The sequence below is a fragment of the Pteropus alecto genome, unplaced genomic scaffold (genome assembly GCF_000325575.1).
Source record: "Pteropus alecto unplaced genomic scaffold, ASM32557v1 scaffold239, whole genome shotgun sequence".
Lineage (NCBI taxonomy): Eukaryota > Metazoa > Chordata > Mammalia > Chiroptera > Pteropodidae > Pteropus > Pteropus alecto.
Genome location: NW_006494613.1, coordinates 833,974 through 848,532, shown reverse-complemented (window position 1 = coordinate 848,532; position 14,559 = coordinate 833,974). Strand labels below are relative to the sequence as shown.

Here is a 14,559-nt window from a genome sequence, read left to right as displayed (position 1 = left end):
ACTACTATTAATCACGCCAGCCTCACTCCACCCTTAGCGGAGAAACAGAGAAGTAAACCTTAGAATCCCAATCTTAAAATATATATATCTATCTATATTAAGCACATAATAGTTCAAAAAAAAAAAAAAAACCTGTTAGGAAAAGTATATGGTTTTAGTGCTGAAGCTTGTGACATTTATTATAAAAGCATGTTTCTTTCTCTTATTTTAGTTACGTTCTGAGAGCACTAATCTTTTAGCAAATGGCATATACAACCATATACCATGTATGTTAATTTAGACTTAGAGGTAAGTTGAATTTGTTTCCTTAGACAAAATTTTGGTAGGACTGACAAAATCTGTTTGTACGCAAAGCCATATTTATTTGTTTCAAGTATAGCCAAAAACATAAGCCAGAATCCCTGGAACTTTAAAAAAATTCATATACCAGAGTATTAGTATAGAAAACCACTGCTTCAGGAAACTATTATAGGCTGTGTTTTCTATGTACTAGGGCATGAGTAAAAATCAGTTTCTTACTGTGGGTGTTAGTCAATAAAGTTTGAAACACAGTGAGTTCTTAATGTTCTGTAAGTTGTCTGCAAGCGAAGAGATTTGTACTTTTCTACTCACTGCAACAATAATATTCTATAACACACCATCACAAAATCAGTCATTAGCTCACAGGCCTCTCTTTCCAATGAAGTTTTAATACTATATCTGGCACATGATTAGTACTACAGATTAACACTAAAATAATATCTTTTTTTCTCAGTGACATTAAGAAAGCCTAAATAAACCTTTATATGCAGCTATTTCTGCTGCATGCTAGTTTGAAGTTGCTGTTTAAAAATAAAACTTTCACTTTGCAATGAACTATAACAGTTAGAATAAACTACGTTAGTTAAAAGCTTTCTAAATATTTGATTTTCAGAACTGCAATTTAAGTTTAACAAAGGTGTCATATAATTTTCTCTACCTATGTGTATTAAGTGCATATTAAAATGAAGGATCTGAATTAAGTTCATATTTTTTTGGATAAAGATAGGATTCATATTCAACCAAGCCTTAATTATTTCTCATCCTAACACAGCAGAAACTTTGTTTCAACCCACCTACCACTGTAAATAAAGCTTGTTGGAGGAACTTTTTGTACAACAGAAGGATAACTCTTTGAACTTTCTAACAGCCTTCCAGGAATTTCCAAATAATGACAGAGACTCATACTGAACTTGAAAAATAATGATGGAGCTATTATAATGAGAATTTTGATGCTCAGTGCCACCCAGTGACAGATCTCTGATTATATTCTTCCCTTCACTGTCTATTCATTTTGGTGTTCTAAGCACTGAACTAAAAGCTCAGTACAAAGAATTGCATAAAACATAAGCTCTACTCCAAAGCAGTTGAAATCAGAAATGAGTTTTCTAGGCTAGAATCTCTTGCCTAGTTTTCTAGGCAAGAGAGAGAAAAAGAAAATATTATGGAGCAAAAAGAATCTACAGTAAAGAAACAGGAAATGCACTGTACTGCTGGAGTTTGCTCTGACCTTAGCAAAGAATCTTTCCCATCACAAGCTTTTTCAAAAATAAGACAGAAAATGTGCAGCTTTAATAAGCAATCACTTTATGGTACATTTAACATCACTTTATTAAAACACTGGAAATTATAAAAATATTCCAAATTGGAAGCTGCCTCATAAAGATCAGATAATATTAACTTAATATGATTTGTATATTAATAAAATCTAAAAGATGAAAAATTTGCCTAATAAAGTCTTTAATTTGGTCTGGTTGGAGTAATTAACAACCTTAATTAACATAAGTAACAGGTCTCTCTCAAGTTGAGCAGTAAGTACTCAGATATTCATTTTACTCTAATTTAAATGTACATATATTTTGAATACTTTTTCTGTGTATGTTATTTCAAAACACACAAAGGTAAAAAGTCAAAACAAAAAGAAAACACAGCATAACATAGATACTGGGTGGTTTTGGAGCCTGGCCTCTTCTGACCATCGTGGTTGTATACTGGGTTTAGGCAGTTCTAGCCGCCTGAGACTACTGGAGCTTTGCTTTAGTATACAACCTCTATGAGAACCATCTACAGATCTTCTACAGAAAATGCAATCTAACTTTGCTTCCAAATCTTTCCAAATGCCAACTGAAAAATTCTCTGGAAAACTGACTTTCTTTTCTTTCAGAATTTCCAACACAAAGCAATAGTAACTCAGTCATCAGCCTGGGTAAAGTACCCTTTCTTTCAACCTAGGTGATCAAAGCAATGCAGATGAAAATGGTGACAGTAGAGAATTCACATTTGAATGTAAAAACTGTTCATTCTATCTACAGGACAAAAATTCTTGGCAATGTTTTGGTAGGGAATAATCAATTGTTGAAATAAGATCCAGAACTGAGGCAAGCAATCCTGCCAAGATTAAATCCCATTCCAACAGCATTCTTTCTTGCACATTATTTTAGGATCACTACAGGACATGTTGAGAAGAGCTACTCCATAGAAGACAGTACTGGGCTTTAATGACATTTCTCTCTCATAATAGGTATTCAATGATATAAGCCATCTTTCTCTTTCTTTAGATTCTATTTTTCCTCCTTAACTAGACATTCATCATTTATAGTTTATCTGAGATGTCTGAAGACCTTGATTTTAAAGCAAAACAATGTGTGGGGAAGAGAGATGAGGATAAAGTTACTAGAATGACATTGCTTTATTAGGTTAAAGTACATTAATTTACTATTGTTCAGCTTTTTTCTTTCATTGAATATTACTTTCCTGATAAAAGAAAACTTGCTTTGCTGCTTTAATATTGAATAAATTTGTGTATAAAGGAAACTAATTATCAACTAAATGGTGGAAGAAAGGAATAAATGAGTAAATTAACTAGCAGCACAAAGCTGTTTGAACCATAGATGGGTAGAAACAAGTATCCTTGTACACATTCCTTTAGGGGAATCTTTTAAACATGATTCTGAAGTAGATTAATAACAAATGATATAAATTACTTTGTAGGAATATATAAAAAGAGCAGGAAAAATTATATAATACATTAAATGACTTTAAAATAGTTTGCAGAGTTTAATTTCTAATCCATGTCCTATCTACTTGCTTAGTACTACTGAAATCAAAGCGCAATTCTGGAAATACCATGTAATGTAAGAGCCTGGAGGCCTGAGAGGGGAAAACAAAAAGTAATCCTAGTAAGGAAAACTGGAGGACTACTTTGTAAGAAAATGAAACTTGGTAAAAATGTATATTTTTATTATTTATTATGATGACTTTATCATCCAAATAATCCAAAAACTTTATGGAAATCTCTTTATTTTCATAAAACATTTGGAACTAGAGAAAAATGTTTGTAGGACAAATGAATATCTAGATTTAGAAATACCAAGAGCATTGAGTGAAATGAACATGAAGCCAATAGACGGTTCTGATAATATTGTTAATTCCCTCATCCAGTTAAATTTAATTGTAAGCCCTTACAGTTTTCTAATATTCGTTTCATTCAGCACATATTTACTCAGTTACATAAACTACCAAGTACCTACCATACAATATATCAGGCACTAGAACTATATAACCTAAAACATTATCTTCTCCCTCAAAGAGATTGACATGGGATTAAATAAGTACTACATAAAAGAATAAGTGATCTATTTTGCCTTGAAGAAACATCAGGAAAGGTTTTGGATAGAAAACAATACTCTTAGACCTAATTTCCCCCAGACACACAAGCAGAGGGAGGATATTGCAGATAAAAGAGATAAGAGACACCAAGACAGAGGGGGTAAGACTGCACAGCTCATATGGGGTCTTGTAAATTCTTGAAGGTTTAGGTGAGAGGACACACAAAATACAGATGTTACTTAAGAGAGAGGCAGAAGTCAGGTAAAGTAGGGGTTTGTACCCAAACTAAGTTTTGTATAAGTCACATTCCAACAGAAAATGAGTACCAACATATTCTTTATCGTCTACAATCCAAATGCAATTTCTATCCATGCCCCCCACAAAAAAAAAAAAAGAGTGGAGGAAATAATATCTAAGCCCTTTCAGCCTCTTGATAACTGGCCTACATGGCTTTGCAGGAAGGCAGGTTTTTCAAAAATAATTATCAGAGCATAAGATGATAATAAAATTCAGAAATACATGCATTGCACCATTTGTTTACCAAGCTTCCCTAGAGTTCAGTTATAGTAAAGTAAATTGACTATTCAAAGAAATTGTTTACTTTGCATTAAAACCACATAGTGGAAATACCTTGGACAGTAATGACAATAAGTAGATTTCTGATAACGAATCTTTAACTGCTTATAAACAGACATTTGTACAGTTCTAGAAAGTTCTATTTTAAGTGATTATTTTAATGTTCTTGAAATAACCAGATATTTTTATAGTTTTTAATGGAAAATTTACTTAGATGCCAATACAAATCTTCTGAGAACTCTCTGCCTCAGAATGCTAAAAAGCCATTTTCTAGTTAAAAGATTTAAGATAGCCTTATTTATCAAAGAGCCAGTAATGTTTTTTAACTTCAAATACTCACCAAAAACTAATATTTCCAAACAATTATATTTTGTCACAAAAAGAACTGCACTGTATAAAGATAAAATAATGTTTTGCTTTTCCACTAAGAGCTGTATTTTTCAGAGGATACAGTTTTTGTCAGTGTGAGTAAAAATGATTGTTTTTAGAATAACAGCTAGCGTTTGATCAACAGTTCTTCCTGGACTTCTGGACATTCTATATATCCAAATACTGCTTCTGAATATGAGGTCTGCTGCATCTTTCCAGGGCAAGATAAATTAAAAAGCTCAAATGTGCTTCTCTCAACCAAAGATGAAAAAAATAAAAATAAAACAATGCTCTTTTTTATTTTAGAATGCTACAAACAATGCAATTTCCTATCCTCTAACAACTAATTGCATGTCTGCGTTCTTATTTGGCTATTTCTGAGTCACAAAATACTTGGGATAGTTTTTATATAGAAAATTTGCCATTTCTTTCATTGTAGCACATAATTTTCACTTCTTCATTTACTTTTACAGAAGAAATAAAAGACATCTAGGTTTCTTTAATTACAGTACAATATTCATCTTCCAAAACAAATCTAAAGAATTTATAAAAAGTAACCCTGAAATACCAACCATCAATAATCTTTTAAAATATCTTGATAAAATTTTATTTTATTTTATTCTCTTGTGCTGTCTATAATGGAAAGGGTTCCTTCTCCAAGGAAAGCTCTGTAAGATAGAGCCAATTCTCATTTGCCTGAGATAATTCAGGTGTCACTTTGGATAGGAAGCATGGGGGTTAAAAAACCTTGTACCTCTATCAACTGCAGCATTCTGTACAGTGCTGAATTAAGCTTTTCTCAGTACTCAGTCCCAGTTTGCTACATCAGGATAAGGAAATGAGTTACTTTTCTATTTTCTTAAGATGATGCATTCATACAAAATTGTGGCTATACATAAATGAACCACTATTTATTATCTACAAAAACCTATTTATTTTCAATTCAGAAAAGAAGTACTATATATACATTATAAATAATTAGGTTCCATTACATACCTAATAAAATACTGTATATTATCATCAATTTAGATGCCCAGAAAATACAAGCATAGATTTCTGATCTGAAGGTTATAGTTAATAAAGCTAATAGCCTATCCATAGGCAATTATCCTTAGAAGGAAAATTCTTTCTGGGATGAGATTCCATTTGTTTTTTTAGTAACTGTGATGAATTTATCCTTATCAATTCATACTACTTTGGTAAGTGATCCCTAATTCTTATTGTGTATTTATGAAACTTATATTTTAATCTTACATACTGATATAAATTAAACTGTCCTTTATAAGCCAAATTAGAAATTTTTCACATCAACTGACATTGAGGAACTATATCACAATTTGACTTATAAGCCAGTAATTTAGTTTCTGAAAGGTAATGGTTAATTTTGTAGGTCGACTGGACTGGGTGAAGAAATACACAGAAAGCTGGCATAACATTATGCTGGGGTGTCTGTGAGGAGGTTTCTGGAAGAGACTGGCATTTGATTAAGTAGACTGAATAAGGAAGTTCATCCGTCACCAATGTGGGTGGGCACCATCCAACTCACTGAGGGCCCAAAAATAAAAAATAAAAAGGTGAAGGGAGGGCAAATTCCCAATTTCTCTTTAGATGAGCTAGAGTAATAGCTAAATTATAATTCTTGGGCCTTAGGACTCTAAGACTTACACCATCAGCTCCTCTGGTTGTCAGGTCTTTAGACTCACAGTGAATATCACTGGCTTTTCCTGGTTCTTCGGCTTGCAGACAGCAGATTATGGAACTTAGCCTAATACAGTCAGCATCTTTGCCATCATCACCCTTATTCAATTTTACACCAATGGTAAAAAAGCATAAAACATCAATGGCTAATATCTACTGCTTACTTACAGTGTGCAAGGAACTATTTAATAAGCATTTAATGATGATTATTTCATTTGATCCTCATAAAAATCCTATGATGTAGGAAACATTATAATTCCTATTTTATAGATAAAGAAATTGAGGCACAGAGGTAAAATAACTTGCCAAAGATCACACTACTAATAAATTATAAAGACGGGATTTAAATAAGTGCAGCCTGTTTCCAGACCTTGATTAAAATCAAGGTCTCCCCTGTAAACTGATGTTGCATAAATTTAATACAACTGAGACAAAGACAGAAATCATTAGGAATGACATGAGTAAGTAATCTTTAGCCTTAAATAGATATAATAAGTTGTTTATTTATGAAGGAAAAATAAAGTTAAAGAACATATACGATGGACTAGAACTTTACCCATTAAAACTGTCTACATAGTGAGAGATAATAGGAAATTTTTAACATTTTCCTTTCTAAGATGAATCTCTTCAACTGAAATGTTTTTACATTTTTTTATATGTACGTATTTTTAAAGAATGCATCATGCACATAAGTAGAAGGCCTACCACTATATAATAGTTTGATTTAACAAAATCTTTATTGTTCTCCTACTATGCACTATGATACAAATGAGATATATTAATATAATTAAAACATACACTCTAAACATAGTGAAGTCGCATATAAGTGAAAAAAATAATGTGATAGAGCAATAAGGAGGTATTTACAGAGTGGAAGGGTGGTACATTAAGCTGGAATGATTTGTTCTGCCAGAGAGAGTAGAAAAAAAAGTAAGGCTTCCAGAGGAGTTAACATCCTCAACTAGCACTTCAATGATGAAACAGTCAGAAATAGAGGTGGTAAAGGTAGTCTTGGACAGAGATCTTGAGCAAGGAAAATAGTAAATATAAAGGCACAAAGGTGTAGTCACCATGGCAGAGCAAGGTGAGAGACTTCAAGGAGGCAGTATGGCTGCAACATAAAATTCAAGGCAGGAAGTGAAAAGAGATAAGATGGAGTGAATCCTAAAGCTCCATTAGAAGGATTCATGATGAAGACCCATTAAAGGGATAAAAGGACTAACATGCCTACTTATTCATTCCTGAGTTGTGTTTTCACCATCAAAAATACTCAATGACAGTATTTCCCTAAATTCTGCAGTGAACTATCTCCCATTCTCACCTAAAAAAGTTACAAAAAAATTTAAAATTTTCTAAAAAGATATTCTGGTTTCCAGTTACTAAAGACTAAACTGAGCCAAAAATTACATAGAATTATAGAACAATAAACCTTGGAATCAGCAGATTTAGTTTATTTTTAATCTCTTAGAAGCCAGAAATAAAATATTACAATAATATTTCATTTTTGTGGCAATGATCTGTAATTATAGCTTAGTTTTAGATCAAATTTTAAAATGTTTTAAATTCAAACTACTATAAACAACATAACTGAAGAGAAGGAAATCTACTACATGGGACTTCAAGTTCTAATTTATTTCCCATTTAAAGGCAATTGAGAGTTCAGATTTGGAACTTATGTACAGTAGTAACACTATCATTTACAAAGTGCTCTACATTTTCAGATCCCTTTACAGTTATTATTTTATTCCTTTAATAAGTTTATCATCGATGTATCATTTTTTTCATGAAATGAAAGAAACAGAAACAAAATGTAGGCACAGCAGGAGTCATGGCAGCCTTTCCTTGATGCTATGGAAAGTATGTGAAACAATATCCTGTGTCTATTCTCTAAGATACATTCGAGACACTATATGACACTCCGGTCTCAGGTAGTAAAGTAAAAGTAACATAAAAACTTATTTGATACAGGCCTCAATGTGGCTCTTCTGCTAAGGCCAATCCAAACACAGATTTGTAAAGACAGTATTAAAAGTATCAAAAAATTACATCTTTAGAATAGCACTAATGATAGTGAGGGAGGTCCTATGGCCAAAACTGTGTTTACTGCCTGAATGTCAGCTTAACCCACTCCAGAGCAACAAAATTTATACAGGTGACAGGGTCAGCTTATTAAATTAGAGAAATCCCAATGTCAACATAGATATAGGTATAGGTGTAGTACTAAAACTGGAAGGGTGAAGGCATAAAACTAAAACTCAATTATTCCATTCCCAGGTTAAATCAAGCAAGACTCCACTATTCAATCACAGTTCAAAGATGTGCAACAACCACCTGGAAATTCTTAGGACCAATAGTAATTATTTATAATCTAGTCAATTTGTTTGTCGTCAATCTTACTAAAATCGTGAATCATGAAACTGATCGTGTCTTCCTCTTTGTACTGGCTGCTAAAAGTTGAGAATAAATTCTGCAGCAAATGAATAAGAATTAAGTAAACCTGCTCCTGTATTTTTTTGCCTTTACTATCTCCTCATTTTCCTTTTGTCCTCACACCTTTCATTTTTTTAATCTGAACAAATTGTGGAAACTTAAATCTTTTCTGAAATAAGGGAGTAGTTAGTTAAGTTGCTAACTAAACAAACAAGAGCAAAAAAATTTAAAAAGCAAACATTACCTTTATATCAAAATTACAATCAAGTCTTCTAATTAACACGATGAAAGTGCCAGATGAATTGTCTTTTAGTGGTGGAGGCACTATGGGTTCACAAGCATTCTCTGGTTTTGAGTTAATCAAGAAACCCTGAAAAAGAATAGGTAATAAGTTTTTTCTCTGTTAAACCCAAAAAATCAATTCAACTTTCTTCTATAAACATCTTTTGAACTTACTTCATATGTTTTGTATTCTGCTAGATGAACCATCTGGCAACTCACCAGTTCCTACCCTCCAATTGCTCACAATCCCAGAGCTTCTAAAGTAGTGTTTGGTTTCATAAGCATTTAAAGTAGGTTCTGTTTTTTTAAAGTAGGTTCTGTTTTTACTATTAAAGTTACAAATAAAAAAATCACACTTAAATCCATCACCCCAAAGACAACCACTATTAGCATGTTGGTATAGTTAATGACTGACTTTTCTAAACCAAGCAAATACTTTTTTTAAATAAATTTTTAAATTTGTTATCAAACAATAAAAATGCACAGAATTCTTAGAATTTATTCTATAGAAACACTAGCCTGAGTAAATAAAGGTATACATAGAAAGATGTTCTCTGCTACATTGTTTTTAATAGCAAAAATTTGAACCCATGCACACCAATAAGGCAGCCATTTAAAAAAGAATAGTATATTCATACGATAGAAAAATAATGGAGCCATTAAAAAGAATGAGGTAAATCTATATATATAACATTGAAAAAATGTCCACAAGATAATTATTAATTTAAAAAGAAAACAGTAAGTTGCTTTCTCAGAAACATAAGATAGTTTGATATCAGAATATAAATCAATGTAAAATATAACATTAATTGATTAAAAGAGGAAAACCAAATAACTATCTCAATAGACATAAGACAATGAATAAACATAAAACGATGATCACAATCGTTAAATTCATTTATAAGAAGAAACGAGCAATTAAAGCTATGACACAGGGCCTCAACAATAGTCTGTACAGTCTACCAGTCACACCAACTGTCTATTCCACAGGATTTGGCAGTTTTTCCTGCCTTAAGTTGTACTGCTTAGCTTTGTGATAAGAAATGTTTTTGCATATATATCAGGAATAAAATGCAGCACACCTTTACTTACTCACAGAATAGTTCCTCTTCTTGATTCTATAAAGTGTTTGGTTTTACTTTGCAGAGAAATAGAACTGTGGTTATCATTCCAACAATGAATATTTACTTGACTCGTTAAATTTATACCTTGCTGCCTTTTCAGCATCTTTCTGCACACACACACTTTTTGCTTTAATGACAAATAACATAGTACAGTTATTTTCAATACATTTATAACAAGAATTAAACTCAACCATGTAGTACTAATAAGATATATTACTCGACTGAAGTGAAGACAACGTGAACAAGCTATGGCCAAATTTCCCATGTCCTGGTGATGATAGCTTTATCATGACTGCCACCTGGTGGACAGAAATTGAAAGACAATCCCAATTTCAGATGTTAAAATGGATAATAAAAAACAAAACAAAAAAAGGGTCTACAAGTACAACTTTACAAAGGTTTTGCTTTTCATCATTTCTGTATTGTTGAATGTGTTACGACAAGTATGTTATTATTTTTAAACTTAAAATATATTAAAAAAATACACAATAAGCTAAAAGTCCAAAAAAACAATCTTTTTGCATAATGAAAAATAGACTGGAGTCTTTAAAAAAGAAGTCTTAGATTATTAAATATTATCTTTCCTTTGGACTATGCTAAAAATAATAACTTGCTAAAATAGCTTATTGATTTCTATTCTTCCCTCAGATGTGAGTCACTTAAACCTAAGTGCAAATTTACTTTGTTTCATCATCCACAAAGTCTACGAGGTTGCTTAATGGGCTTTGCCAATGCCTCTGGATTCTTAAATAGGAGTGGCCAAGAGGTGCTGCCTTAAACCAAGTCACCCTCCGGGGCCAATCCCTTCTTATTAAAAGGATGCTTGCTCTGTGATCAAAATCCTCCTCATCTCTATCTTCTGACAGAGGCACTTTATGCCAATATGTAGGAAGCCCAATGCCAAGGAGACTCAGAGACTGATGCTCACCCTTCTTCCCTTTGTCGTTGTAATTTTCTGATTATTAAACAAGGATGCTGGACAAAAATGATGCAGACTAGCACCTCAATTATCATCAAATGTATAATGCAGTAGGTTTACAATATATAAATATGTTGATTTTTTAAAAAGCTTTTATGACTATACATAAAGCAAAATGCACAAAATAAAATTTTCAGCTTGATGAGTTCTCACAAACTGAACACACCTGTATCCGGAAACAGAACATTAACAGCACTTCAGAAGGTCCCTTCACCCTCCCTGCCAGTCACTACTTCCAAACCCCACCTCCTATGTCACTGCATGAACTTCTAACAGCTTAGATTAGTTCTGCCAAATTTTACACTTGACATAAACAGAACCAGATAGTATAGTAAGTGCTCTTAGACTTCTTTCTCTCAGTACTTTATTTGTGAGATCCAAACTCTACTGCTGAGCAACCATCCTGTTGAGATGTACTAGGAAGATCTTTCATTTTTGTTTCTACATAGTATTAGATTGTGTGAATATGCTAGAATTTATTCTACAGTTGATGAACATCTGGGTAATTTCTAGGTAAGGGCTATTAAAACAGTGCTATTATAAGCATTTTAGTACAAGTCTTTTCATGAACACATGTACATATCTGGTAAGTATGTACACAGAAGAAGAAACATAAGATATTAAGCTGGATCATAGAGTATTAAGCGTTAGTAAATACTACCAAGAAGTTTTCCAAAGAGGTTTGGGTTATCACTTTTTAACTGGAATGTCAAATAATCTAAACATTAAAATCACACTAAATACAATTTTGCTTTAATGCTTCAAAAGATATTCAGAATTTCAATGTTTCAAGAAAAATTACTTTTGTTGATAAATTATACTAATTAGTAAACTCATAAAGATATATATTATTTAATAAAGTGGTTTTGTTTAAAAGATCACTTCGGACTGAAAACAGCCTTACACTTTCCTTCCCTTCAGCTTGCACTGAATGGCAAACAATATATGAGCAAAATTAAGAAGAGTATATGCAATGATCATGTCAACAAAAATGCTGAAAGCAAGACAGCAGTTCATCTTTCCCTTCATAAAAGTATAAAAATAAAAGCAAGAAGGGGGAGAAGTCATAAGTTGTTATATTAGTGAATATCTAAAGTTATGAATTAATAATTAACAACTGCAATAGCGGCAAGTGGTTAATAATTGCTGAGACCATGGCACTCAACACTATGTCAAGCACTATACCCTTTACATGTTCTAATCCAGTTCATCCTTGCAATAACCCCATGCGAGATAACTACCATTGCTATCATCTAAGTCAAAAAAGGTAACTAGCCCAAAATTACACATAGCAAGCATGGAATCCCAGGAAGTCTGACTCCCTATGCTATGCTACACAGCCTCCACAAGAGAGACTAGGTGAAGAACAAAATGGGCAACAAGAAGAGGAATGCACATTTACAGAAATGAGCAGGCAAAAAATGTTAGTTCAAAAGGCAATTAAAGCTGATTTCAAAATCTGATTAAAGATTTTGTAAACAAAGTAGAGTGAGAGACATCCCCAGATCTCTCCCCTTGAAACAACAATAAGCTGAACATCTGAAACTCAACAAAAAACACCCAAACTGCACACCAGCATGTCTGAGCGTGGGATCTGTGCATAAGAGCTACCATAGGTCAGAACCCCGGGTGTCCAGCGGTGGACTCGGAGAAATAAAGAAGCTGCCTTGCGCAGCCGCCGGAGCTCCTTGCAGGAGGAGGACAGGTGAAGATGTGGCGACTTCCCGTAACAACCCGGCCTGGAGGAGACAGGACTTATACACAGTCGGCAGCAGGGCCCAGTCATCAGGGCAGAGAGCAGAGAAGCTGGACGGACCCGCAGAGAAATAGCAGTTAATTTTTGCCGGCCAGGTTGCAAAGCCGATGCTGAGCCCAGGTTTTCATCCTCCAACCCAGAGGGCCCCTTCCCCAGGGGAATCTGGGCGAACACTGCCTAGACTGTCCCTGACACTGACAGGAACTGAAACTGAGAGTAGCAAGCATGATAAAATATCTGTAAGAAAATAAAAAAGTCATTATTAAGGCTTTATATAAAGCAGGAATCCAAGAGGCTTAGATGCCATCTACTAGAAATAAAAAAAAAGTGCCTTCTTTGCAACAGGCTAAAGAGAGACCTTTATATAATAAATCTTCTTGAAGGAAAACAACAGAATACACTTCCATTAATTCCCAGGCTGAGAAATAGTCCATTAAACCTCATGAACGACCAAGGTGATAAAGAAAAACTATCTCAGAAAAAAAAACTATGCAGAAAGTAAGCTTACAGACATAGAAATATGCAATTTAAATGACAAAGAATTCAAAATGGTACTTCTGAAAAAACTCAGTGAGTTTCAAAACGAGTCATATCAACAATTTCAGGAATTGAAAAAACACCTAGATGAGCAGAACAAGAAGACTGAAACCCTCAAAAAGAATCAATAGAACTGGAGATGAAAAGCACACTGCAAGAGCTTAAAAATGAAATACCAAGCTTAGGAAATAGAGTCGACCAAATGAAGGAAAGGATCAGTGATATCGAAGACAGAAATCTAGAAATAAATAAGAAAGAAGAAGACAGATACCAAAAATGAAAAATAATGAAAGAGAAATACAAAAACTAGACAATACCATCAGGAGTGGAAACATAAGAATAATGGGCATTATCGAAGGTGAGGAAAAGGAGCAGGGACTAGAAAGCATTTCCAGAAATAGTTGACAAGAATTTCCCAAATCTAAGGAATGAGCTGGAGCTTGGAATTCAAAATGTCAACAGAACGCCCAATTACCTCTACCAAAAAAGGCCATCTCCAAGACACACTCTACTAAAATTATCAAAAATCAACAATAAAGACAGAATTCTCAAAATTCTCAAGGCAGCCAGGGAGAAGAAAACAGTAACTTAGAAAGGAAAACCCATTTAGATTATCCTCAGACTTCTCAGCGCAGACCTTACAAGCTAGAAAGGAAAGGAATCAAATATTTAAACTATTAAGTGAAAAGAATTACCAGCCTAGAATAATATATCCAGCTAAGCTCTCCTTTAGATAAGGAGAAATTAAGACCTTTCCAGACATACAAAACTTGAGGGAATTCTCCCTACAAGGCCTGCAATATAGGAAATACTGAAAGATGTCAGCTCAACTAAAACAAACAAACAAAAAATACATAATTAGGAGTAAAGTGACTATCAGGCAAATAGAAGCAGAGAAGTGTAACCCTTACTAAGAACAGGGCATTATAAGCTTAAATAATAAGAAAATTGCTATATCAAGATAGTAATGAACGTACAGCATACATAGGGACAAATTGAGATAACAATGACTGAAAAGGGAAGGATTCAAAGATCCAAATTCACAAAGGGGAATAGAGATAAGGCATGCACATAAAAAATGGATGACTGTGTATGTATATATATATATGTGTGTATATATATGTGTATATACACATATATATAAACATATATATACACACAAATAAAAATATACATACCCA

At 33.2% G+C, this 14,559-nt stretch overlaps 1 protein-coding gene across 2 annotated transcripts in view; it reads right to left on the bottom strand.

Annotated features, from left to right (window-relative positions):
- Positions 1 to 14,559, bottom strand: part of RNF13 (ring finger protein 13) — a 142,648-nt gene that overhangs the window by 72,154 nt on the left and 55,935 nt on the right. For both annotated transcript variants that reach the window (XM_006926214.3, XM_006926213.3), the window contains exon 4: positions 8,945 to 9,070. In XM_006926214.3, the coding sequence (XP_006926276.1) occupies positions 8,945 to 9,070 (126 nt within the window). The remainder of the gene's footprint in view (positions 1 to 8,944; positions 9,071 to 14,559) is intronic.